The 24058-nt window shown below is 39.1% G+C and overlaps 2 protein-coding genes across 2 annotated transcripts; both read right to left on the bottom strand.

Moving 5' to 3' along the window:
- Positions 1-1527: 1527 nt before the first annotated feature.
- On the bottom strand, positions 1528-16604 carry LOC134859969 (C-type mannose receptor 2-like). The gene is made up of 6 exons (XM_063876779.1): positions 16521-16604; positions 16007-16203; positions 10093-10312; positions 6959-7300; positions 6523-6617; positions 1528-3150 (listed from the first exon to the last, which is right to left on the bottom strand). Exons 3-6 carry the CDS (start codon positions 10187-10189, stop codon positions 3043-3045), a joined length of 642 nt encoding a protein of 213 aa, XP_063732849.1. The 5' UTR covers positions 10190-10312; positions 16007-16203; positions 16521-16604; the 3' UTR covers positions 1528-3042.
- Positions 16605-17810: 1206 nt separating this feature from the next.
- On the bottom strand, positions 17811-23025 carry LOC134859496 (C-type mannose receptor 2-like). Its single transcript, XM_063876004.1, has 6 exons — positions 22984-23025; positions 22324-22520; positions 21388-21607; positions 20415-20759; positions 19993-20087; positions 17811-18855 (listed from the first exon to the last, which is right to left on the bottom strand). Exons 1-6 carry the CDS (start codon positions 23018-23020, stop codon positions 18745-18747), a joined length of 1005 nt encoding a protein of 334 aa, XP_063732074.1. The 5' UTR covers positions 23021-23025; the 3' UTR covers positions 17811-18744.
- Between the last annotated feature and the right edge of the window lie 1033 nt (positions 23026-24058).

Raw genomic sequence — 24058 nt, 5'->3', positions numbered from 1 at the left:
TGTTCCCAGGGCCCTATGTTCCCCAAATTTACATAGTACTCAATGGGAAAATGAAAAAAGGCCCTATGTTCCCAGATTTAGCTAAAGGCTTCATTACATTTGTAGCCAATTCGCCTTTCGCTAAGCCACACCCTAGAAAGCAGACTGGCCAATCACAGCGGAGCCAACAACGGACTCCAACAAAGCTCCGACACTTTCATGACAGCGCTCTATTGACTGTGTCTCAGATTTTCGTACTTTTAACTCTGTCGTTTGTGGACTATAAGAAAGATATGGTTAAATGTTGTGGCTGGGGCACCTGTAAGACTGATAGTCGTTACCCAGAGAGGTTGGAGGGGGGTGTGCGTTTCTTCCCCTTCCCCAAACCAAAATAAAAGCCTGACAAGTGTCGCCTGTGGATTAAACTTTGTGGACGTCCTCACTCTCAGCTGAACCCCTCAAGGATCGACTGGCACACTTTTGTGTGTTCTAATGTAAGACTTTTGTCTTTAACCCTACAGTTAAGTTAAACTCTTCGGTATTCTGTGATCTCAATCTTTACATTTGGTTGTTGTATTGGCAGAAGATGGGTCGCGTTTTTCTGTCTGTCTTGGCCCTGTCCACAACGATTGCTGTCTCGGGCTGTGGTGTTACTTTGACACCTCTGGGTTTATGCCACTGTTGTGCTAAGCTTGTGGAGGACTGTAGTTCTAGGCCTACAGACATGTTGGCGTTTTGTTTTCTTACAGAGGTGCAGTGTATGGATAAGCCCGATGATGTGGGTGCAGAACCCTGCGGAGCTAACGAAAGATCACCTTGTTAGTTACAGCTAGCCTGCTAACGTTGCCTATTATGGTTATGATACGCTAGCATATAAGGCTATGTTATACGTGCTTTGGGTTTATGCTTTATAATAACGATGATAATAGTGAATATAGACCTACCCAGCTTTACAGGAACAGTGTTGCTCGTTGACATCATTTGTGCCAGCCTCCGTCTGGATCATCAGCTGATGTGGCAACTCACTTTTTGATTGTGATTTATTCGCTTTTGCCTCTGTTTTGATCGCGTTATGCTCATTTTTTGTTACCTTGATGTCCTGTATGTAACCCTCAATTCATACTGTAAACCTTTCTGTCTACTTCGGTCAGAAACAGCATTTGCTGCTTTGTAAAAGCCGGACAGCAGTTCAGCTGGAAGAGCTGTCAAAAACGCCATGTTGAAAGTATGTTTGTCGGACTTAGCAACAATAACCAAGGGGGGCGGGGCTTAGCGAAAGGTCAATTGCTACTGGATAAAAGGTTGGGTGTAATTGGCTACCAAATTGGGAAAAAGGGGGATAAAATATGATACAAATTTATGAAAAAGGAAATGTGGGAACATAGGGCCTAATTTTGAAAAAAATCCTCTGAAGGTCGGAGTTTACTCAGTGAACAGCGGCTGATTTACCTCACACACAAAAACACATAAACAGGTTCTTTATAAATGAAACATTTATTAACTAACTAAGATTATACAACACTAATCACAGAGTCTCCGACCCAAAGTGATGAGAGGAGGAGGAGAAGAGAGCATAAGAGCACAGAACAAGAGCATAAGAGAAAGTTTGAATCTGCTTTTGTAGCTTGAGAAAAGGGGGGGTTGGCTTCAACGTCATTCTCCTCCCAAGTCAAACTGACCAAAGTGAGTTTCCTTTTCATGTACTTTCCGTATATGAAAGACATGTTTTAAATGTCTAACTCTCCAATATCTGACATCTTTAATATGTTAGCTGTCAAGCAAGTCTATTTACAATACAGATCGAATGAAAATGACCTTAGTTACAAAGTAACTTAATTTTAACAAAATAACACAATAAAATCACCAATCCTCACCAACATGAAGCAACATGAAATCATGCAATTCTCATACATCAAAATGCGTAGGTGAATACCTGCAACACAAGGATTTATGGAATAAAAGTGTAAATGTGAAAGAAATTCAATCTGTGTTCTTTTGGGTGCAAAGCACATGTTCTCATCCAACATTCCTCTGCTTGACCTCTTCCCCCCCAAAACCGGACGTCTGGGGGAGGGGTCGAAAGGTCGACAGTCATTTGAACACTCAAGTCTTTGTTTATTTAATGGCAAAGCTCCTTTGTGGCTTTACAATGTCTGTGATGTAACTGGAGAACATTGTCTATGAGGCCTCAGGCCTCGTTCACGCTACAATTGGATGCAATCAAACAACACACATGTATTTCTCATGCAAATATATTTTAAGTATTCTAACACATCCCTCGTCTTAGCATGTTATTTTATAATCTAATAAATGTATTAATCTATAAAACATTAAACATAGTCAAAAAGCCTGTTATAGTATTAAACAGACATATACTGTATTATAGGTCTCAAATATATAAATAAAAACATTTCTCTGAGGTGTTTTGCTCAAAATAACAAACAGATAACGCATTTTAGCATGTCCACTATCCCTCTATTTCAGCCCTGTTCCTGAAGTGCTGATTCTGTGACTGTCGCTTTAGATTTGAGCTGAGCTGAAGCTGGCCAAGCCCCTTTAGAGCATCACGATCTCTCCTCTGAAGAGAGAAGTTTCTATCGGGAGAAATTCAACTAAACGCTGCGGTGATTAAACCCCATATTATGTTCCAAACCACATCCAGCATTATTTCTGAAACACTTCTCAGTGTTTACCACTAGAACAGAGACATTATATGTATCATATAACAACTCTAAGTCCCTCCTGCAGACGTAATGCACAGAGACACAGAGGTGGGACCTTTAAAGTTTGCATCCCTGAAAATGTGACAGCTTAATAATGAAATACGGTTAATTATTATTTAACTCAATAGAAGATATTCTGAAATAAACATGTATCTTTCATAAAAATTGATTATTCGCAACATTGAAGGTCATCTTTTTCATTAGTGATAAAAATTCAGTGAAATCTTATACTATCTTATAGTTTCTAACACACAGGGATTTTAGCATTTGCAAACCATTAACATGCACAAAAACACACTACTGGAAAGGGAAATCCCCCAAGAAGCCAAGTAGGGCCCCTTTAAAGCTCATCCTTCTGCTCCTTGTGGAAGATGCTTCCATCCGACTGATTCCTCCAGCTCAGCTGGAAGGTGTCATCCGATCCCTGGGCGCCCAGCTTGTGTTTGATCTGAGGTTAAAAACATTCCATCATTATGAAGGTTATATGCAGGCATCCTGAAGTCAAATTTAATACCTTTTAAGACATTTTTAAAGAACCTTTCCATATATTTTTAAGACCTCATCGCCACTTCGAGTTCTAACCGGTTACATTGGCGACACACTTTACCTCACATTTAGTATAGGCTATACAGTATTGATTGTAAAATAGCACAACTAAACAGTTTGTGATAACTCCTTATCATAATTCAGATTCACAAATAATGTGATACTCGACCCTCCTGTGTCCCAAAACGTGTGACCCAAGATACCTGGACCGCACACAGCCCTCATCCCAATAACGAACGTGGACTTCCATCTGTTTTGTCTTGTTGGCTTAATTAAGGCTCTTGTCACACATCAGCACAAACGGCCCAGCCTTGTTGATGTTATTAACAAGCTGTTCTTTAAAGTTAGGGGACTATGTACCCTGTTTTGTCTTTTCCACAGGCAAACTTCTTGGCAAGTGCGCGATTGAGACCTGCTGTCTGTGTCCCACAGCGGCTTTGTGGCTAGCACTTAGCACGTGGGTCCGGACAGCTTTGATCCCCATCGAGGCTACACTGATCACCTTCGACACACGCAGCAGTAGGCCTCGCAGTTATTCCCAGCGACGGGTCTCAGCCATAGTTCAAACTGTTTCTCTTCAAACCATTTGGACGCAAACTTACAACTTACAACTACGCAATGATAACATTCAGGCAAACTTTAGAATACAACCTCTTTGGACAATTGATATACTTATTGAAAATAAGCTACAACATTTAAGACCTTGGAAAATACAGAATAATAGTTTTTAATAGCCTTAATTTTTGCTAAATTGATTTATCAACTTGTAATACTTTTCAAGACCCCGCAGACACCCTGTTATCTCTCAGATAACGACATGATTTCTTTACAGTTGATAGCTGATACAATTTATAGATCCTTTATGAAGTAAGTATGTTGATTTAAGTAGATCTGCACAAATCACTCTCAACGGCGTATACACTGTGTTGGAATGTAACCAGTGTTGCCACAGTTACTTCAAAAGAGTAATCTGATTACTCCTTTCAAAAGTAAATTAGTTACTTTACTGATTACATTAATTAAAAAAGTAACTAACTTAGATTATAAATTACTTTATTAGTTACTTCCAGCAGCTGCCGCCCCCCCCCCCCCCCTTCAACATAACAATGAGTCCAACATACTGTCGACCAACTTCTTCAACACCCCCCACTTTCTGGTTTTGCACCGAAGACCAGCTTTTGTTGTTTGGGTGGTGGGGGACCTCCTGCTTTAGTCGCAGTTCTCTGCTTCGCTCCACCTGGTGGGACTTGCTCTGTAAGTCTGACTATGTCGTGCTGCGACTCGTATATGTTTCTTCAAATTTGACTTAGTGTTTTGGAAGCTAGATAGCACTTTGTCTCCAGCACAGAGAGAACAACGAACCTTAACATTGTCATGTTTAACTGACAAACTCAAAATAGTGACTGTATTTCCAGCTAGAAAACGCGCATGTCTCTCCTCCCTCCATTGTTGTTGACGTTTGTGTCGCTGCGTGGTATTTCACGTGAGTTGTCCTCGTGCTGAAAACGTGACTTAATTGACGCGTAGACGTCACTCCCCGAGACACAAGAAGAAAGCAGAAATATCTCTTTTTACTAAGGAAAATGACAAAAATAGTAACGCACAGTGACTTGGATAAGTAACTTTAATATGATTGCTGGTTTGGAAAAAGTAACTCGACAACATTCTAGAGAAAATGAAGTACTTGTTCCTCCCCTACAGTAATTAAACACATAAAGTTGCTAGTTAGACAAAGGTACTTTATGAAGTCTCTAGAAGTGGCTCCACATTGACAAACTACACCAATAAAATGATATGACATGCAAAGTATCTGTTATAAAGAATAAGAAACGATTATAAAATATTCTAATATATGACTCTAGAAAAGAGACATTCTACATAATGAGTGTTTTTACTTTACAAGTACATCAAGCTGATAATACAATTTTTGTTTAAAGTAAATTGTCTATTGTGTAGAATAAGAATTTGTACTTGTTGAACCTTAATTACATTTTGACGCTAATATTTAGGTCTGCAGTCGAATTGTCAGTTTATCTTAGGAAGGTTCCTAACGGAGTAGAATGACCCAGAAGTACAGGCAGTGTTAGCCATGATAAGAGCTGTTTGAATTCTGTTAGGAAAGGAGATCTGAAACGTCCTTTATAACCTCCTTTAACTTAGTAAACACTGGACCTTCTTTTACGAAAGGAAAGGAGAAAATGCTGTCCCACAATGCCTTGCAGCCGCAACATTTGCCAGTCAGTTGTTTCTTGGCATTCACGGAAACAACCGATCGTGTCTTAAGCCTCAACTTGCCAAACGGCACTGTATTAATCAAAAGGAGAAAAATAAATTTTACTTTTTTATTGAAATGATCAAATAAAGTCAGCATTTCACAGTGTTTACTGAGCTGTGTGTGGTTTCTTAAACTTTGTAAAAAATGTTTTATTGGTGATATAAACACTGATAGGTTAAGGCCTAACAAGTTTATAATAAATGCATTTGTATTCATTTTTAATATTTTCATACAATCATACGTATTGGGATTTATGTGGATTAATACGTGTGGACGACAATAAGTTTAACTTTGCTTTTTTATTTCAATTCCTTCATCATGAAGAATATACAGCATGTTTCAGGCATAAAAGAACCCCATCAGAGCGCACGGTGATCATGAATACGTGGGATAGTGTAAGTGCAGTCGGATTCTCAAAGCATCGCATTCTCTTTTCCTAAGTCTTGTTGAATTCTCCTATCCATTATTCCTTCACCCTGTTACGTTTAACACAAAGGTCAAGGAACAGAGCATAGGAGAAGACGATAGGAGCTGATTTTTGGACAATTCCACCGCACGGACCATTATACTTTTCTATGTAACAGAAAGATCTGAGTACTTTTTCCACCTCCGGGCGTACTCCGTGAATATATTAAGTATGTGTATATTTGAGGAGTTTGTTTTTTCAGCATTAAAAACACATTTGAATCAAACCATTCCAGTTTCGCGCCTCTTTCAAGAAATGTATTATTAAGCTTTATTTTATATTTTAGGAGCACTCTACTCAATACTGTATGTACTGTATACCATTATTTATTCTATTGTATTCCCTCCGGCAATGTTTACACAAAGTATTGAATGGATAAAAGTTGTGAATTTCATTTACCAATTTATTTTAGCTGGACTAAGTATTATTTAATAGCTCTTTCTTCATCATTTTTATATATCTTGTTTTAATTTGCATTGAAAAGTAATCTGGTACTTCTTTGTTTTTGCTTTAAATTAGAAAAAGGGATTTACCTTCACCAACAGGTCTTTCTGCACAGCCTCGTCGTTCAGATTTAGACCGGAGTTTTTGTACTGCAACCTCACTTTTATCACCTGCTTTGAAACGACTTTGAAAAAAAGAAAAACGGAAACTTTACCAGTCACAAAATGTATGGTTGTTCACGCATTTTCTGGTTTTTCCCCTGCAGAATCTCTGTTCAAATAATATTAGCATGCCTTACGGTTTTATCGGTTGGATGAATGATGTGCAAAATGTGTTGTTTACATCCTGCATCTGCTGCATGTTTTGAGACTTGTGTGAATAGAACAGAATCATCTGCATAAGATCATGACTTTCAAATGTTATTGTGCAGAATTTGATATGAAGTTTTGTCTCTGTTAAATTATGTTTGCACATTTGATGTTAATATAAACATGAATGCAATTAATATATGAGTTTTTTGGTTACCCTTTCTGAGTTTGTGGCAGATGAAGTGTCTCTCATCTCCGCATGGCCAGTCCTGCCATCTTCCAGCGTCTTCAAAGTTTGCAGCCACACACATCTCATTGCCGTCGTTGGGTTCAGATGCTGCCCAGTGACTAAAGGAGTATTTCTTTCCATCGGACCACTTCCAGGAGTCTCTGAAAAGGCCTATCCAGACTACTGACGATGCAGGGACCAGCATCTGTACCTGCTGGTTCTCTGCCATGTTCCTCACACTGGCCAGGTCAGTATGGTGTGCTCTGCAGTAGCTCTGGACCTCATTCCAGTTCAAGTCGGTGTTGACCAACACAAATGTCACATTCAGTCCTGAAAATGGACCACAGTTAACCACTTGGGCCCACCATAATTGTAATAATTACAACAAATATAATTATTACTATATATATATATATATACAGTGGGGCAAAAAAGTATTTAGTCAGCCACCAATTGTGCAAGTTCTCCCATTTAAAAAGATGAGAGAGGCCTGTAATTTTTATCATAGATATACCTCAACTATGAGAGACAGAATGAGAAAAAAAATCCAGGAAATCACATTGTAGGATTTTTAATGAATTAATTGGTAAATTCCTCGGTAAAATAAGTATTTGGTCACCTACAAACAAGCAAGATTTCTGGCTCTCACAGACCTGTAACTTCTTCTTTAAGAGGCTCCTCTGTCCTCCACTCGTTACCTGTATTAATGGCACCTTTTTGAACTCGTTATCAGTATAAAAGACACCTGTCCACAACCTCAAACAGTCATACTCCAAACTCCACTATGGCCAAGACCAAAGAGCTGTCAAAGGAGACCAGAGACAAAATTGTAGACCTGCACCAGGCTGGGAAAACTGAATCTGCAATAGGTAAGCAGCTTGGTGTGAAGAAATCAACCGTGGGAGCAATTATTAGAAAATGGAAGACGTACAAGACCACTGCTAATCTCCCTCCATCTGGGGCTCCACGCAAGATCTCCCCCCGTGGGGTCAAAATGATCACAAGAACGGTGAGCAAAAGTCCCAGAACCACACGGGGGGACCTAGTGAATGACCTGCAGAGAGCTGGGACCAAAGTAACAGAGGCTACCATCAGTAACACACTACGGCGCCAGGGACTTAAATCCTGCAGTTCCAGACGTGTCCCCCTGCTTAAGCCAGTACATGTCCAGGCCCGTCTGAAGTTTGCTAGAGGGCATTTGGATGAGGATTGGGAGAATGTCATATGGTCAGATGAAACCAAAATAGAACTTTTTGCTAAAAACTCAACTCGTCGTGTTTGGAGGAGAAAGAATGCAGAGTTGCATCCAAAGAACACCATACCTACTGTGAAGCATGGGGGTGGAAACATCATGCTTTGGGGCTGTTTTTCTGCAAAGGGACCAGGACGACTGATCCGTGTAAAGGAAAGAATGAATGGGGCCATGTATCGTGAGATTTTGAGTGAAAACCTCCTTCCATCAGCAAGGGCACTGAAGATGAAGCGTGGCTGGGTCTTTCAGCATGACAATGATCCCAAACACACCGCCAGGGCAACGAAGGAGTGGCTTCGTAAGAAGCATTTCAAGGTCCTGGAGTGGCCTAGCCAGTCTCCAGATCTCAACCCCATAGAAAATCTTTGGAGGGAGTTGAAAGTCCGTGTTGCCCAGCGACAGCCCCAAAACATCACTGCTTTAGAGGAGATCTGCATGGAGGAATGGGGCAAAATACCAGCAACAGTGTGTGGAAACCTTTTGAAGACTTACAGAAAACGTTTGACCAACAAAGGGTATATAACAAAGTATTGAGATGAACTTTTGTTATTGACCAAATACTTATTTTCCACAATCATTTGAAAATAAATTCTTTAAAAATCCTACAATGTGATTTCCTGGATTTTTTTTTTCTCATTCTGTCTCTCATAGTTGAGGTATACCTATGATAAAAATGACAGGCCTCTCTCATCTTTTTAAATGGGAGAACTTGCACAATTGGTGGCTGACTAAATACTTTTTTGCCCCACTTTATATATATATTACACATTTATAAATGTGTATGACTTAGAAACAATTATGATCATGTTGCCTAGTTTGTGGCTACAGCTTTCATGCCGATTAAAATAAATTAAATAAACTTAAATTTGTCTTTGTTTTGGATTGCGGCAACAATAATAAACGTACATTTTGTATAAAGTAGGGCTGTAAAAGTAAACGCGTTATTAATGAGTTATTAAGTGTATGATGTCCATAATGGCTCTGCTAGATATAATTTACATCGCATCAAACGAGCATACATATTAACTGCCTGAGAGAACCACCACTGTAATCAACATTCATTACTTCTGCAGAATATTTATCTTTGATGCGGATTGTTCCAATAAAAATGTGGTTCGACGTATTGAATAAACATTATAATTTATAATAAATAAATAATCTATAATAAATTAACATTGTTTATTATATAATTTATAATAATTATTACATTATTATTTATAATAAATAAACATTGTTTACTTATAAGAAACATCATTTATTATAAACCAATCATACTTGTCCACTCACAAACATACGTGAAATATCCCTATACATTTAGAATACATTAAAATGTGCCAATAATTAATGAGGTTAATTGCAAGTTAACTATGGAAAATCATGTGATTAATCGCGATTCAATATTTTAATCAATTGACAGTCCTAGTATAAAGTTATCGGCTTTGACCACTCCTATGTTGAAAACTTGTCCCTTTAAGTTACATTTAAAACTGATAAAGAAATGGGATTAATTTACGATGAATCACGATTAACCATGGACATCATACACTTAATTATGATTAACTATTTTAATCGATTAGCAGCCTTAATATATATACAGATTTGTATAAAGTGGGGATTATGCTTGTGTAATAAAATATTTAAATCAACAAAGATCTGGTAAATCCATCAATGAAATATGACTTAAATATAAGCCCTGTCAACGCTAACGCTCTTAAGTCTTATTAAATACAAAATAGCTGTAAAATCTACAGGTGTCATCATATAATCTGAATAATTACAATGTTAATATTGATACATCAATGTACAAGCAGCACTTCAGGTCGATAAAATAAACAACTAGATTTTAAACCTACCAAATTAATATTTTTACCTTTGACATCCATGCACATTGCCTTATAGGCGATTGCACAGTCCTCATCATGCCAATTTCCATACTGATACATCGCAGTGCAGAATTCTATACTCATAAAGTGGTTTGGTTCGCCAATGTTCCATCGTCTGAAGCCCGTCTCCACGGTATTGTAGAAGCTTGAGTTTGACAGTGACCACCTCCAGCTGTCCACGTCATCATACAGCCCGATCCAGGCTCACTGAAACAAGATTTCGGTGTGTTATAAAATATCAGACACTAGGCTGTGGCATAGGTAACTAGCCAGAGCTAGCAGCCCATTCGCTTGGGTTCAGACCCTGCTGTGGCGAATAGAATCCAGCCTGTGGACCTTTTATGCATGAAGGCCTTTATCCCCCCTCTGTCCCAACTCCGGAGGGCCCAGGTTTGAATCCAACCCAGGGACCATTTACATTTCCCCATATCCACTGTCTATAATTGTCTCTCTAATTAGGTCACGAGCCCCAAAAACATTTCTTTAAAAAAATTAATCAGACTTCCCTTTAAATCAGGATCTTTTCATACTTTTTGTTTACAGTCTGGATCCAGCCTCAGTCTTATCCACTACAATTTTAGAATAGGATGTAACCATGGCTTTACTGAACTTTAAACACATTTGAGTTTTCTATTTAGAAGACTTACAGGATAGGATCATATTTTTTTCTGCTTACAAGGCAAGGCTAGGCAAATGTATCTATATAGCACATTTCAATACACTGCAATTCAAAGTGCTTTACAAAAAATAAAATATTTTAAGGAAAAAACCCAGCAGAAACACATTATAAAATGGCATTTAAAAACAGTCATTAAAAAGCAAAGATAATCAAATAAACACAACAGGTATAAAATACATGAGTAAAAGCCACACTGCAGTGTGACATATCAACAGTTCAATCAAAAGCAGCGTCAAAAAGATAAGTCTTTAGTCTGGATTTAAAAGTATTAAGAGTTGCAGCGGACATACAGTATTCTGGGAGTTTGTTCCAGATAGTTGGGGCATAATAGCTAAACGCTGCTTCTCCATGTTCAGTTGTGACTCTGGGGACAGAGAGCAGACCAGTCCCATGAGACCTGAGACACCTGGATGGTTCATAATTTAGCAGGAGATCAGAAATACATGTTGGGCCTAAAACATTGAATGCTTTAAAAACCAGCAGCAGAACTTTGAAATCAGTTATTTGACAACCAGGGAGCCAGTGTAAGACTTCAGAACTGGACTGATGTGATCCACTCTCTCTGTGTAAAGACTTCAGAACTGGACTGATGTGATCCACTCTCTCAGTGTAAAGACCTCAGAACTGGAGTGATGTGATCCACTCTCTTAGTGTTAGTGAGGACTCGAGCCGCAGCGTTCTGAATCAGCTGCAGCTTTCTAATGGATTTCTTAGTGAGACCTGTAAAGACACCGTTACAGTAGTCCAGTCTACTGAAGATAAAAGCATGGACAAGTTTTTCCAGATCCTGCTGTGACATTAGTCCTTTAATCCTAGATATGTTCTTCAGGTGATAGTAGGCGGACTCAGTAACTGTTTTAATGTGACTGTTGAAATTCAGGTCAGAGTCCATGACTACACCAGGTTTCTGCCGTTAGCTGTTGTTCTGAACAGTGCTGACTGAAGAATCTCCTCAGTTTTCTCTTTGTTTAATTGGGGAAAGTTCTGACTCATCCAGTCATTGATTTGTTCAATGCACTTATTCAGTGTTTGAATTGGAGCATAGTCTCCTGGTGAAATGGTAATGTAAATGTGTGTATCATCTGCATAGCTATGGTAACTTTTGTTGTTGCTTTTCATTATCTGAGCCAGTGGAAGCATGTAGATGTTAAAGAGAAGAGGCCCCAAGATGGAGCCTTGAGGAACCCCACATGTCATATTTGTCAACTCTAATGTGTAGCTGCCTATAGAAAAAAAGTGTTTCCTGTCCTTTAAGTAGGATTCAAACCAATTTAGAACTGTTGCCGAAAGTCCCACCCAGTTTTCCAGTCCGTCTAGCCATATGTCGTGATGAACAGTGTCAACTGCAGCGTTGAGATCTTACAATACTGTAGCATTCGCGGCTCCGCCGCACAGCTGGCTAGTTGAATAAGGAGGACACAGAGGATTCAGTTGAACCGGAGAACCGGGTTTTATTACCCTCACAACAGACTTAACCCCGGGGTTGGAAGAAACCAAAACAACAAAACAGGCTAGACCAGGGGTAACCAACAGGTCGATCGCGATAGACTGGTCGATCTTCAAAGCCTTCACTGTCGATCCCTAGCATTTTCACATTTTCTAAAAAGAAAAAAAAATGTTCATGCTCTGGTTGGTTGGTTGTTTTAACAGGCTTTTTAGACCTTGTTGATTTGAATCACGCATAGGTCATTTTACAAACTCCAATTGGTTATTTGATATGCTGAGGTCTATGCTGAGGCTGCATGCAATTGTGGGCGGGGTTAAAAGAAAATCATATCCTAACGAACATCTTGAGAAAGTAGTAGGCCTAAGTTTAAACTGTGCCAAGTTCTGCCAACCTTAACTAACAGTTAACATCGATATGGCTGAGGGTCCGGCAAAAAATAAATCAAAAACGTATTATTTCCACCCGGAATGGGAGCATGATATCTTTTCACATCAGCAAAACAGAAAACTATATGCCTCATACACCATATGCCAACAGGCGGTAGCCTTGCCAAAACGTGGCAACCTGGAGCGCCATCATGCTAGCACCCATGCTAAATTCAAAGACTCATATCCACTCAACAGCGCATTAAGATCAAAAAGGATTGATGAACTGAAAGAGGACTAAAAGCACAGCAGTCGCTTTTCATCGCGCCTACAGCAAAGAGCAAGGCAGCTGCAGAAACATCCTTCCGAGTTAGTCATATTCTGGCTAAGCACAAAAAACCATTTACGGATGGCGAGTTGATCAAAGAAGCAATGAGCCTTACAGCTGACGTGTTGTTTGCTGATTTTAAAACAAAGAAGACATAAACGCAAGGATAAGAAGTGTACCACTTGGTGCACCAACTGTAGCCAGACGAGTCGAGTCATTGTCCGAAGATGTATCCCAGCAAGTATTAAAAGACTTATCTTTCTCGGAATACTTTTCAATTCAATTTGACGAGTCTACCGATGCCACAGACACAGCCCAGCTAAGTGTGTTTGTCCGAATGGTTTTCCCAGATTTTACTGTCAAGGAGGACTTTCTGGCCCTTATCCCATTGAAAGAAAGAACCAGGGGTGAGGACGTCTACAAGGCATTCAAGGACTTTGTGCGTGAGTACAAGATTCCCATTCATAAAATAGTGTCCTTCACAACCGATGGGGCACCGGCGATGATCGGTGTTCGTACAGGATTCGTCGGGTTGTGCAGAAAAGACCCAGACTTTCCACCATTTGTAAACTATCACTGTGTGATACATCAACAGGCATTTGCAGCTAAAGCAATTGACATGTCACATGTAATGAATGTTGTTGTTAAAATAGTCAATTCAATTCGCACAGAAGCGCTTCAGCACCGTCTATTTAAGTCTTTATTGGACGAACTCGACTCTGCATATGGAGATTTGATCCTTCACGCAGATGTAAGGTGGCTCAGTCGGGGCAAGGTGCTCCAGCGTTTTCTGGATTTGCTGCCAGAGATCATCAGTTTTCTGAAGTCGAGGAACGAGGAGTATGAGCAGCTGTCCGACGATACTTGGTTATTGGACTTGGGGTTCCTTACCAATCTGACCGCAAAACTCAATGACCTTAAACGAGAATTGCAAGGGAAAGACCGAGAGCTTGGTCACATGATTAGCGCAGTGGAGGCATTCAAAGTAAAGCTCAGTTTGTGGACCACTCAGTTAAGACATGCAAGGCTGACACACTTCCCAAATCTTGAAAAGGTGTCACAAAACCTCACAGACAAAACCGCTTTTCGTCCTGAACAATTTTGCACCCATTTGAACAAACTGACATCAGAATTTGGCTCTCGATTTGTGGAGGTACAACACATGGGGCAAGCAGTTGGTTTGGTATCAAACCCTTTCCTCAGCGTGGACATTGAACAGCTGTCAGTTAAAATGCAGGAGGTGTTTACATTACCTATGGGCCTTGACATGGAGATTATTGAAATGCAAAGCGACATTGAATTGAAGGCCAGAGCAAGAGTAAATATGGATAGTTTGTATTGAGCAGATACTGTAAATATGGATATTGTGCATTGAGCAGATACTGTAAATATGGATATTGAGCATTGAGCAGATACTGTAAAATTTACAGTATCTGCTCAATGCACAATATCCATATTTAATATGGATATTGTGCATTGTCCAGATACTGTGCATTACTGTGTTTTCCTTTGTGTGTATGTATGCACGTACATTGAGCCTGTTGTAACAGAAATTGATTGCAAAAATAAATAGCAGATGAACAGTTTTACTCCTAAGTGGGTTTTTTGGAAGATATCGGATTGGTAGATCTCAGTTTACAATTTGGAATAAAAAGTGATCTTGGGCTTGAAAAGGTTGGTTACCACTGGGCTAGACTAACTAGGCGGCGCACGTTCTTCTCCCCAATTGTCTTTCTCTCTTCTTCTTGAGTCACACTTCTTCTTGAGTCTGTACCCCGTCATCGCTGCAGGGTCTCTACAATACTAACACTGAGATTCTGCCACTGTCTGTGTTTAAGTATATGTTGATACTTGCTAATGTAAACACAGACCATATTACTTCCAAAACACGTTGCACATTGTTAGTGATACAATACATAGCTTGACATGTTCTTTCTTCAGTGTTTACGGCTAGAACAGTGCCATTATGTATTACAACTTTACTCAGAGTCCCTCCTGCAGACATTCTGCTGAATACACATACACACAGCTGCAGGAGGGGATTCAGTTTGGCATCTTTATATTGGTGAAGATAGGTTGGGATGTTGCCAGGAGTTCAATGTAAAGCTCGCCCACAATTCTGACAGTTATGACTAATAAGGTCATAGCGGCAGCAAATCTGGATCAGTTTTTAGAGATGTGTGTATTTTCTGACACATATTTACATATAAAAGACATAAAAAATTGACTTTAATGGATTAACTGCAAGAAAATATATCCAAAAATGTATTTTATATATAAAAGTGATTCAGCTGTCTGTGGATATCTTTCAAAGTTAACGAAGTCTGTGGAAATACCCTCCTTTGGTTATGTCCCTTTACTGCAAGCTCAAGAGTGACGACACACTGTCTGGTGAATTATACTAAAAGTTTATTCTAAAATAGTATATTCTAAATGTGATGGAAACTTCTGAAGCAATGGAGACAAAACTGAGAGAGACACGGTAGAGCTCAAACTTTGATGGGAAACACTGAAGGTTTATTATGAAGCTCGCGGCCGGAGAATTGAAAAGACATTTGCTGCAGCCACGAGATGACAGAGCGGTTGCCCGACTAATTGTGAAGAACTCTTCTGCAGTCCGAGGTTTTAACTAGTTCAGAGTGTATATTCAACATTCCTCATCAGCGAGACTAAACAAATATAGATCCTGAATCTCACTAAAGCTGTCGTCCATGGAAAAGAATATGCGTCAGGGAACCTACGTTTCAGATAGGAAGGGCTGATCGTAGCTTGTGCTCGGTCATAGACTGGCATCAACAAAGCGCCCAAGCTGCCCCTCCTTAAGGGAGATAACAGCACCCCAAGGCCAAAGAACTATGCCATGGGAACGCAGACTGAGGAAGGAGAAAATGTCAAAGTTTAACCACCTAAGCCAACAAATCCCTAACACTAAATACACTTTATACTTCTCCACCACATCTCTTTAGATGGACTACTTATACTTTGTAAAGCACTACAGTTAAGTTATTAGGTTCAACGTAGGGTCCCAAATGGATAACTTGAAGAGACTATAAAAATAAAAGAGAGGGAAAAGTGAACTCACATGGTGGTATCCCGGATAGACCATTTTGTCTAAATCTGCCGCGTCGTTCAGGATCTTCACAATCTCCTCGCTGTCCACAGTGGCCAGGTCTGTGTATTTCTCTCTGCAGTACTTTTGCGCTTCAGCCATATTCTTCTGGTCATAAACAAAAGTGTACCGAGGAATGTACCTAAATTGTGATTGGACAGCACACAGCCCTGTAGTGACACAGACATGCGTAGATTTATGATTTAACTTTTAACACGTTTTTACATTTCTTTTTGGGCATGTCATTGAATTCTGTTCTTTGAGTTGAAATAATAAGCTTTTAACTACACCTGCTACATTTATTATTTAAATACGAATTATGATACATAGATGTATTACCTGCAATGAAATTAATCATTTATTTTATTTATCTAATATGAGTCATTTCCTCTGAAATTAACCATCTCAGGTACCCTCGGATTAATGTAACAATTCCACAATGATATATCCATGTATGTAATAAAGGAATATGAAGATATTCACTTGCCTCCAGCAGCCATGACGAGCAGAAAAATGACATCCATCTCTGTTGGCTCTCTGTTTGGCTAAAGACTTCAAATGAAATAGCTGATAAGGTAACAATTGAATGTCCTTCAAGGTGACACTCATTTTACTTCATGCAAATGTGTCACTAGGCAACACTTGTTTGCATATCAGGGAAATAATAGGCTGAGGATGAGATAAACAACACTGTAAGTAGTGGACGAACAGATCAACCTTTTCATACTTAGAGTAACGCCACTGGCATGGTATGATTTTATTACATATAGTGAAATATAAACTGCAAGTCAATGTAGCCAACATCATCGCAGATGTCAGCACAACAAAAGCAGAAATAGAAGTAGAATTGGTATTTGTAGAAGTAACAGCAAAAGAAAAGCAGTGATACAGAGTATTCTTCAAGCAAATGTCCAGTCACTGGATAACAAGCAGTTAAGAGTAAAATACATCAATACAATAAAGCAATTAGTTGTTACCATCAGTGGTGGAATGTACACGAGTATACATTTGAGATAGCAATACTCAATCTGAGTGTTTTCACTTAATGACATGTTTATTAACATTTACCACACTACACTTTGGCATTTTGTATTGTTAAGCATCTCCTGGCAGTGAGTAATAACATTCAAATAATGATGTGTTTGCATTCAATTACAAAGGCAAAAGCAAAGGATCAGTTGTTCCTTTGGTAGAAACAGCTAGAGGCTAAATCTGGTGCAACATTGTACAAGTGCTACAATATCAATAAAAGCACTGTGTTGAAATTGTTACTTAAACAACATTTTGTGAATTTAATCAGGAAAATGTACTCAAAGCAGAGGACTGTCTCCTTGACTACCCTGTTAGACAAGCTTCCTTTTATATGCTGCACTTCTCCTTCATACTCCCATGAAGTATTGTGTGGAGTTTTGGGGGAACACATATAAAACAAATAGCTACATATCCAATCTTTATCTTGCAAAAAAGAGCTATACAAATTATACATAAAACTACTTACATAGAAGCAACAAATCAATTATTTATCAATCTAAAATACTACTACTACAACTACAAGACTATAAAACTGAATTCAAAATTCAACTTATTAAAACTCAAATTATGTTCACAGCCGCAAATCAACAACTGCCCCGTAGTGTCCAGGGACTGTTCACACAGAGGAAGCAAACAAATGCTGAGAGGAAACCGCATGTTCAAAAAACACCTATACGAACAAATTCTAAACTTTACTGCGCAACAACAAAAGGTATCAATCTGTGGAATAACTGTGACGATAACCTGAAGTACTGTGAAACTTTATTAAAACAAAAGAAATATTCAACAAATTAATTTTAAATGGTTATGAGCAGGACTGATGATTTCCGGACAATTGGTTTTTTGTTGGTTTTACCTGTAAAGATTATTCATATTCATTTGATCTATTTTTAAAAAACGAGGCAAATATCACGACCGCTGACGACCATGTACGGAAAACGTTCGACTTTTGCTAGAGGGGATAGGACTACAAAAGTTGTTATGCTTCTTTTTGCCCATTTTGAACAAGAACTTCATTATTTAAACTTTGTAAAAAAATCTTTGTCAACATGTTCAATAAATTAAACAGTTTAAAAAGCAGAAATGAAATCTGAGCTGACAGAAAATGCTCCGTTTTAGTTTAATACACACAGTTAAGCTCACACACAGTTTTTTATGAACATATAGGTTCATCTACTTAATTAAAAACAGAACAAATGAACCAAAGAAAGGGAAACCCTCTTAAATTATTATCCTACAGAACAGAACAGAACAGAACAGAACAGAACAGAACAGAACAGAACAGAGAACATCTGGTCCTTTACATCAAACACTATATGATCTGTTTAGTGTTTTACTGACATTGGAATCCTGCTAGTATTCTCCTATTTTTAGAAATGTAACAGTAATCTGATTGCGTCTTCAGGAATTAATAAACTGATCTAGATATTTTATCTCATCTACAATCTAAAATGTCAGAAATTAGTGGATAATGCTGGTTATTATTTCCAACACGCCAGCATATAATTTCAACAGTCAAGAGCTCAAAGATATTAACTTTGTGTCAATATATAAAACAAGGAAAAGCATAAACAATAGTTACAAGTAATTGATTAATCAGGTAATTGTTGAAGCTCTATTCTGTTGAGGACTTTGAAAAGAAACACACCTTTTCTCTGATAAAAACAGACAGTTCAACACTAAAGCTCATCCTTCTTTTGCTCCTTGTGGAAGACCTTTCCATCCGACTGCTTCCTACTGCTCAGCCTGATGTTCTTATCCAATCCCTTGGCCCACAGCTTCTGTTTGATCTGAGATTAAAAACACTCCATCATTATCACTCAGAGATGATTTATTTATAGGTAATATAGTGTAGCTGATACAGTATATATATCTTACATCTAGATATATTGATTTAAGCACATCTGCATGAATTACACTCTGTATAAACTTCACTTTAATACAAATACTGCGTACACTGTATTTGTGGAACTATTTTTCATTCTCAAGGCCTAAGGAGACCATAAGACCAGTGTCTAAACAAGCCCCCAGGAAGTGATCTGGCCGTTGAAGCCGATTTTTGGAATGGCCTTAGTGGCCAAACGGTGGTACTACAATTTCCATGACGTCTTTTGAGTCTTAAAGTCGTAAAAATGTGCTTAAAGTTTGAAGCCAGAGTTTTTTCTTTCCGTTCATTTCACTGAGCCGAGAGCAGGAGGTCGGAGGCGGGGCTTAAAGAAAACTCATGCTCTATAAGCAAAAAGCCTGAATGATCTGGGAACTTTCTGAATCTACAGTCACTTCATTTCGGGCTCAATGCGTCACTGAGCAACTCGCATAGGAATGATCGGTGCCCGGTATGCATCCGTGCTACAAATACATCATGTACGACCAGAAAAACAAGTCCATAACAGGAAAACTATATGACGTGTAATGTCTGTGAGTATTATAAAGGCTGTCTATATTTGAGGAGTTTGTTTTTTCTGCATTAAAACTTCTTCGAGTTTCCAGTCTTTTTCCAGAAATGTGTATTATTAAGCTTAAAGGGACACTTCATTAAGTCATCTGAACTCTTACTTTAGGAGCAATAAAATATACTGTATGTATACCATCATTTCTCCCATTGCCATATGTGTTGGTAAACTTCCCTGAGGAAACCGGTGGCAGGTTGCTAAGTTTCTCCAAAGCGTTCATTTTTTTAAATTATTCCGGCTGTCAATTTAAAATATGTTAATCTCAAGACGTCCAAAGTTAATTTTGGATTAATCGCACATTATTTATATGTTTTTACGGAAGGCTTTTAGAAAGAACTTTCTTTGCATTCTGAGAAAAGAAATCGGACTTGAACTGAATTCTCAGGTGTTCTCTTGTCGTGTTAATTTCCCTTCTTCCGATCAAAATGGTTTCATCTGGTTAAAAGTCATCTGGAACTTGAAAAAAAGATTTACCTTCCCCAACAGGTCGTTCTGCACAGTCTCGTCATTCGGATTCAGACCGGAGTTTTTGTTGTGCAACCTCACTTTTATCACCTGCTTCGAAACGACTTTGTAAAAAAACAAACAGAAAGCTTTATCAGTCACAACATTTATTGTTGCTTCTTTTTGAACACTTTTTAAATAATATCAGCATGCCTAAGGGTTTTATCGGTCGAACAAATAATAGGGGAAATGTGGTAGCTCCTTCCTCCATCTGCTGCGTATTTTCAGCATTAAGTCAACAAAAAACATCTGCAGTTGATCACCACTCCATAAGATCATGATTTTCAAATGCTTTTGCCCGGAATGTTGTTAACTCATTTTTGTTCAATTAGTTTTACACATCTGATGTAATCATACACCTTTATTGAAGTACTATATGAGTCATGGGTTACCCTTTATGAGTTTGTAGCAGATGAAGTGTCTCTCATCTCCGCATGGCCAGTCCTGCCATCTTCCAGAACTTGCAAAGTGTGCAGCCACACACATCTCATTGCCGTTGTTGTTGGGTTCAGATGCTACCCAGTGACTAAAGGAGTATTTCTTTCCATCGGACCACTTCCAGGAGTCTCTGAAAAGGCCTATCCAGACTAGTGTTGATGCAGGGACCAGCATCTTTACCTGCTGGTTCTCTGCCATGTTCCTCACACTGGCCAGGTCAGTGTGGTGTGCTCTGCAGTAGCTCTGGGCCTCAGTCCAGTTCATGAGGATGTGGACCAAGACAAATGTCACATTCAGTCCTGAAAATGGACCACAACCACTGAGTGAAGACACCATAATAGTAATAATTATAATATACGTATAGAGCGCTTTCATTACCAATTTGTAATGTATTTGGGGATGGAGTTCAAGAGTAGTGATGGAAAAGGCTCTGCCCCCCCAAGTCTGTTGCCTGGTCCTTTGGGGTCGAGACAGGAGGTTGGGGTAACAGGTTTAGAGGCTGAATTAAGGAGTGATTTGGCGAAGAAGTTCACTGAGGGGGGGCCTGGTTGTGATTAAGATGGAGGACTTTAAAATGGATTGGTTGAAGGACATGTGGGCACTGCAGAGTTATTAAAAGTGTCCTCATACGAGATTTTGGGCCATTGTCTCCCTGCCAGCCCCTAACAGAGGATGTGTGTGGTACTGTAAAACATCACATCAGTGCAGTGTAGCTTTAAATGGTCGCAAATACAATTCTAAATGCTGCTAGTGCTAAACCGGTAAACCCCATTATGTGTTTGAACTGAAAGTGGGAAAAGGGGCGGGGCTACAAAAGGAGAATAAGCTGCCTTTTACTTGTGTAAATACTTCAGGCACAGAGAACAAAGGAATGGGGAAAGTCAATTGACTATCTATGTTTTAAAACTCTCAGGTAATCATTCCTACCTTTGACATCCATGCAGACTGCCTTAACGGACTCTCCACAATCAATATCATCCCAATCTCCGCTTCCATTCATCTGTGTGCAGTGTTCTCTACTCAGACAATTGTTTGGACTTCCAATCTTCCATTGTCTGTAGCCCGTCTCTCCGGTATGGTAGAAGCTTGAGTTTGACAGTGACCACCTCCAGCTGTCCACGTCATCATACAGCCCGATCCAGGCTCGCTGAAAGCAAGTTTTCCGTGAGTTATAAAATATCAGACACTGGGCTGTGGCATAGCTCTCTATTTACTTGGGCTCTGACCCTGCTGTGGCGGACAGCATCCAGTCAGTGGACCCTTATACTGTATCTATGAAGTCCCTTTTATCTCCCCTCCAGGGGGCCTGGTTTTAAATCCAACCCAGGGACCACCTGCATGTTTCTTACCTTCTGCTTCCCCTTTATTATCTTAAAAATAAAAATTATCAAACACCGATGTAGCTTGCTGCTCAATTAAACATTTAAGCATGGCTTTGCTGAACTCCAAACAACAAATTTGGATTGGTATTTCTTCTCAAACTTTTGCTGCATAACCTCTTGAATTTACCCACAGGGATTAATAAATGTACATCTTATCTTATCTTATCTTATTACACAACGGGGAATCAAAGTGTCTCTTGGTCACAGTGTGTAAGCATTGGAAATTGTCAGCTTTCATGCCTTTAAGTCAGAAATCATCTTATCATTAATGCAATTAAAAAATGTTATCGATTGACAGCAATTCAATATTATTTTTTACTTTAAATACATATGAGGCTTCAGCTGTCTTCCTTTTGTTACCATCCCTTCACTGCAACCTTTGAATTTACTTACTATAGAAGTATTATACTGAAAACCCCTTATACTCCTCCAATGATTGGAAATTGGCCTGGAAAAGAAAGGGAGGGAAAAGTGAACTTACATGGTGGTATCCCGGATAGACCATTCTGTCCAAATCGGCCGCGTCGTTCAGGATCTTCACAATCTTCTCGCTGTCCACAGTGGCCAGGTCTGTGTATTTCTCTCTGCAGTACTTTTGCGCTTCAGTCATATTCTTCGGGGTATAAACAAAAGTGTACCGACGAATGTACTTAGCATGTGATGTGGCAGCACACAGCCCTGTAGTGACAGACACATGCAGAGATTTAGACTTTAAACATTTTTAATAATGAGGTGAACTGGAACCTCTCCAGGTATCGGTCCACACTCCGTATTTATTTGGTGCGATTGGGACGTGAACTAGCGACCCTTCGCTTCAAAGCCCGAGTCCCTGAAGACTGAGCCACTGCCGCCCCTACTTAAACAGTAGAATAAATAAGCTTTGAACTATACTTCTTTTATTCATTATATAAGAGGTTACCTTTAAAACATTATATCAAATGTAACATGCAATGAAATTATTATTTCTATTTATCTAGTATCCAACATTTCCTCTGAAATCAATCATCTCAGGACCCCTCAGAATAACATTTGAAAAATGTATTTTCAGTTTAAATCTGCCAGTAAATATGAGTGTATAATAACTCAAGTGCATCAAAAGAATATAAGATAATAACATATTTGGGATGTTTAAATCACTTGCCTGCGGCAGCCATAAAGAGCAGAGGAACTAGGTCCATCTCTGTTCGCTGTTTGTTTTAATGTGTAGATTTCCATCGCAGCTGTAGATATAGCGAATAAGGTTACACATCACTATTCTTCATTTGACTTTATGCAAATGTGTCAGAGGCAACCATTTTTGCTTCCACTGGGCAACACTTCCTCCACGATGTTTGCTACAATTGTTTATCTCTGCTGTCAGACTCCCTCTCCACATTCATCCGAGTAAGCGAAAAGGGATTTTTGATTTCTTTTTGTGTCCTCCCATTATGCTGATAGCCAAAGACCTTAAAGCAGCGGTTCCCAAACTTGTTTTGCGGCGCACCCCCCTCTACGTCCCAACCGGGTTGACACACCACTAAAAAAAAAAAAAAACGCAATAAAGCTTTGTTTTATCGCCATATAAAGACTCGTATGTAAACTTTACTATCAAACATAAAGTACCATTTACAACTCAAAAGGTTACTCAGTTAACAGTAGTAAATACAAGTAAGCTTCACTAAACTTTACTTCTTGGAAGTAAGTAACCATAACTTAAAAATCTTTGCATTAATTGTACACATAAAGTAAACATAACATAACGTAAACAACGTTTTGGTTACTTATTTGAGACAACGAGTTCCCACCCTTTTTTCAAGTAAACTGAACTTATTATTTTTCACAGTGTGGGTAATTAAGGGATCTCAGAGACATGTAATCATCACTAAACTTAAACATAAACATTTTTGCAGTGTAATAGAGCTCCTTATTTCCTCCATCTTAATCTACTGCACTGACTCCTTCAAAGTGTAGTGCAGGTTTTTTTGAATGAAAACCAACACCTGCACCTTATCGGCTGTCAACCGGTTCCTTTTTTCATCAAGGACATTCGACACTGCACTAAACAGTCTCTCACTGTCCACCGATGTACAAGGTGCACAAAGAAACTTCATGGCTGTATCAGCCAGTGCGGGTCGCTGTGTAGCATGTGCCCGCCAGTACTGTAGAGGATTCTCTGACCTTGGGATGGTTTGTTCAGCCAGGTAGGCCTCCACCTGAGTGACGGCTGCTGACGTACT

The sequence above is a fragment of the Eleginops maclovinus genome, chromosome 23 (genome assembly GCF_036324505.1).
Source record: "Eleginops maclovinus isolate JMC-PN-2008 ecotype Puerto Natales chromosome 23, JC_Emac_rtc_rv5, whole genome shotgun sequence".
NCBI classification, from domain to species: Eukaryota; Metazoa; Chordata; class Actinopteri; order Perciformes; family Eleginopidae; genus Eleginops; species Eleginops maclovinus.
This window is presented reverse-complemented; position numbering and strand designations above follow the sequence as displayed.

Coding starts and splice junctions, on each gene's coding strand:
- LOC134859969 (XM_063876779.1), bottom strand. CDS start 10,189: ATGAGTATAGAATTCTGCACTGCGATGTATCAGTATGGAAATTGGCAT. Junction 7,301..10,092: donor AATGTGCATGGATGTCAAAG/GTAAAAATATTA, acceptor GTCCATTTTCAG/GACTGAATGTGACATTTGTG. Junction 3,151..6,522: donor AGAAAGACCTGTTGGTGAAG/GTAAATCCCTTT, acceptor TTTTAACCTCAG/ATCAAACACAAGCTGGGCGC.
- LOC134859496 (XM_063876004.1), bottom strand. CDS start 23,020: ATGGACCTAGTTCCTCTGCTCTTTATGGCTGCCGCAG. Junction 20,760..21,387: donor AGTCTGCATGGATGTCAAAG/GTAGGAATGATT, acceptor GTCCATTTTCAG/GACTGAATGTGACATTTGTC. Junction 20,088..20,414: donor CTGCTACAAACTCATAAAGG/GTAACCCATGAC, acceptor TTTTTTACAAAG/TCGTTTCGAAGCAGGTGATA.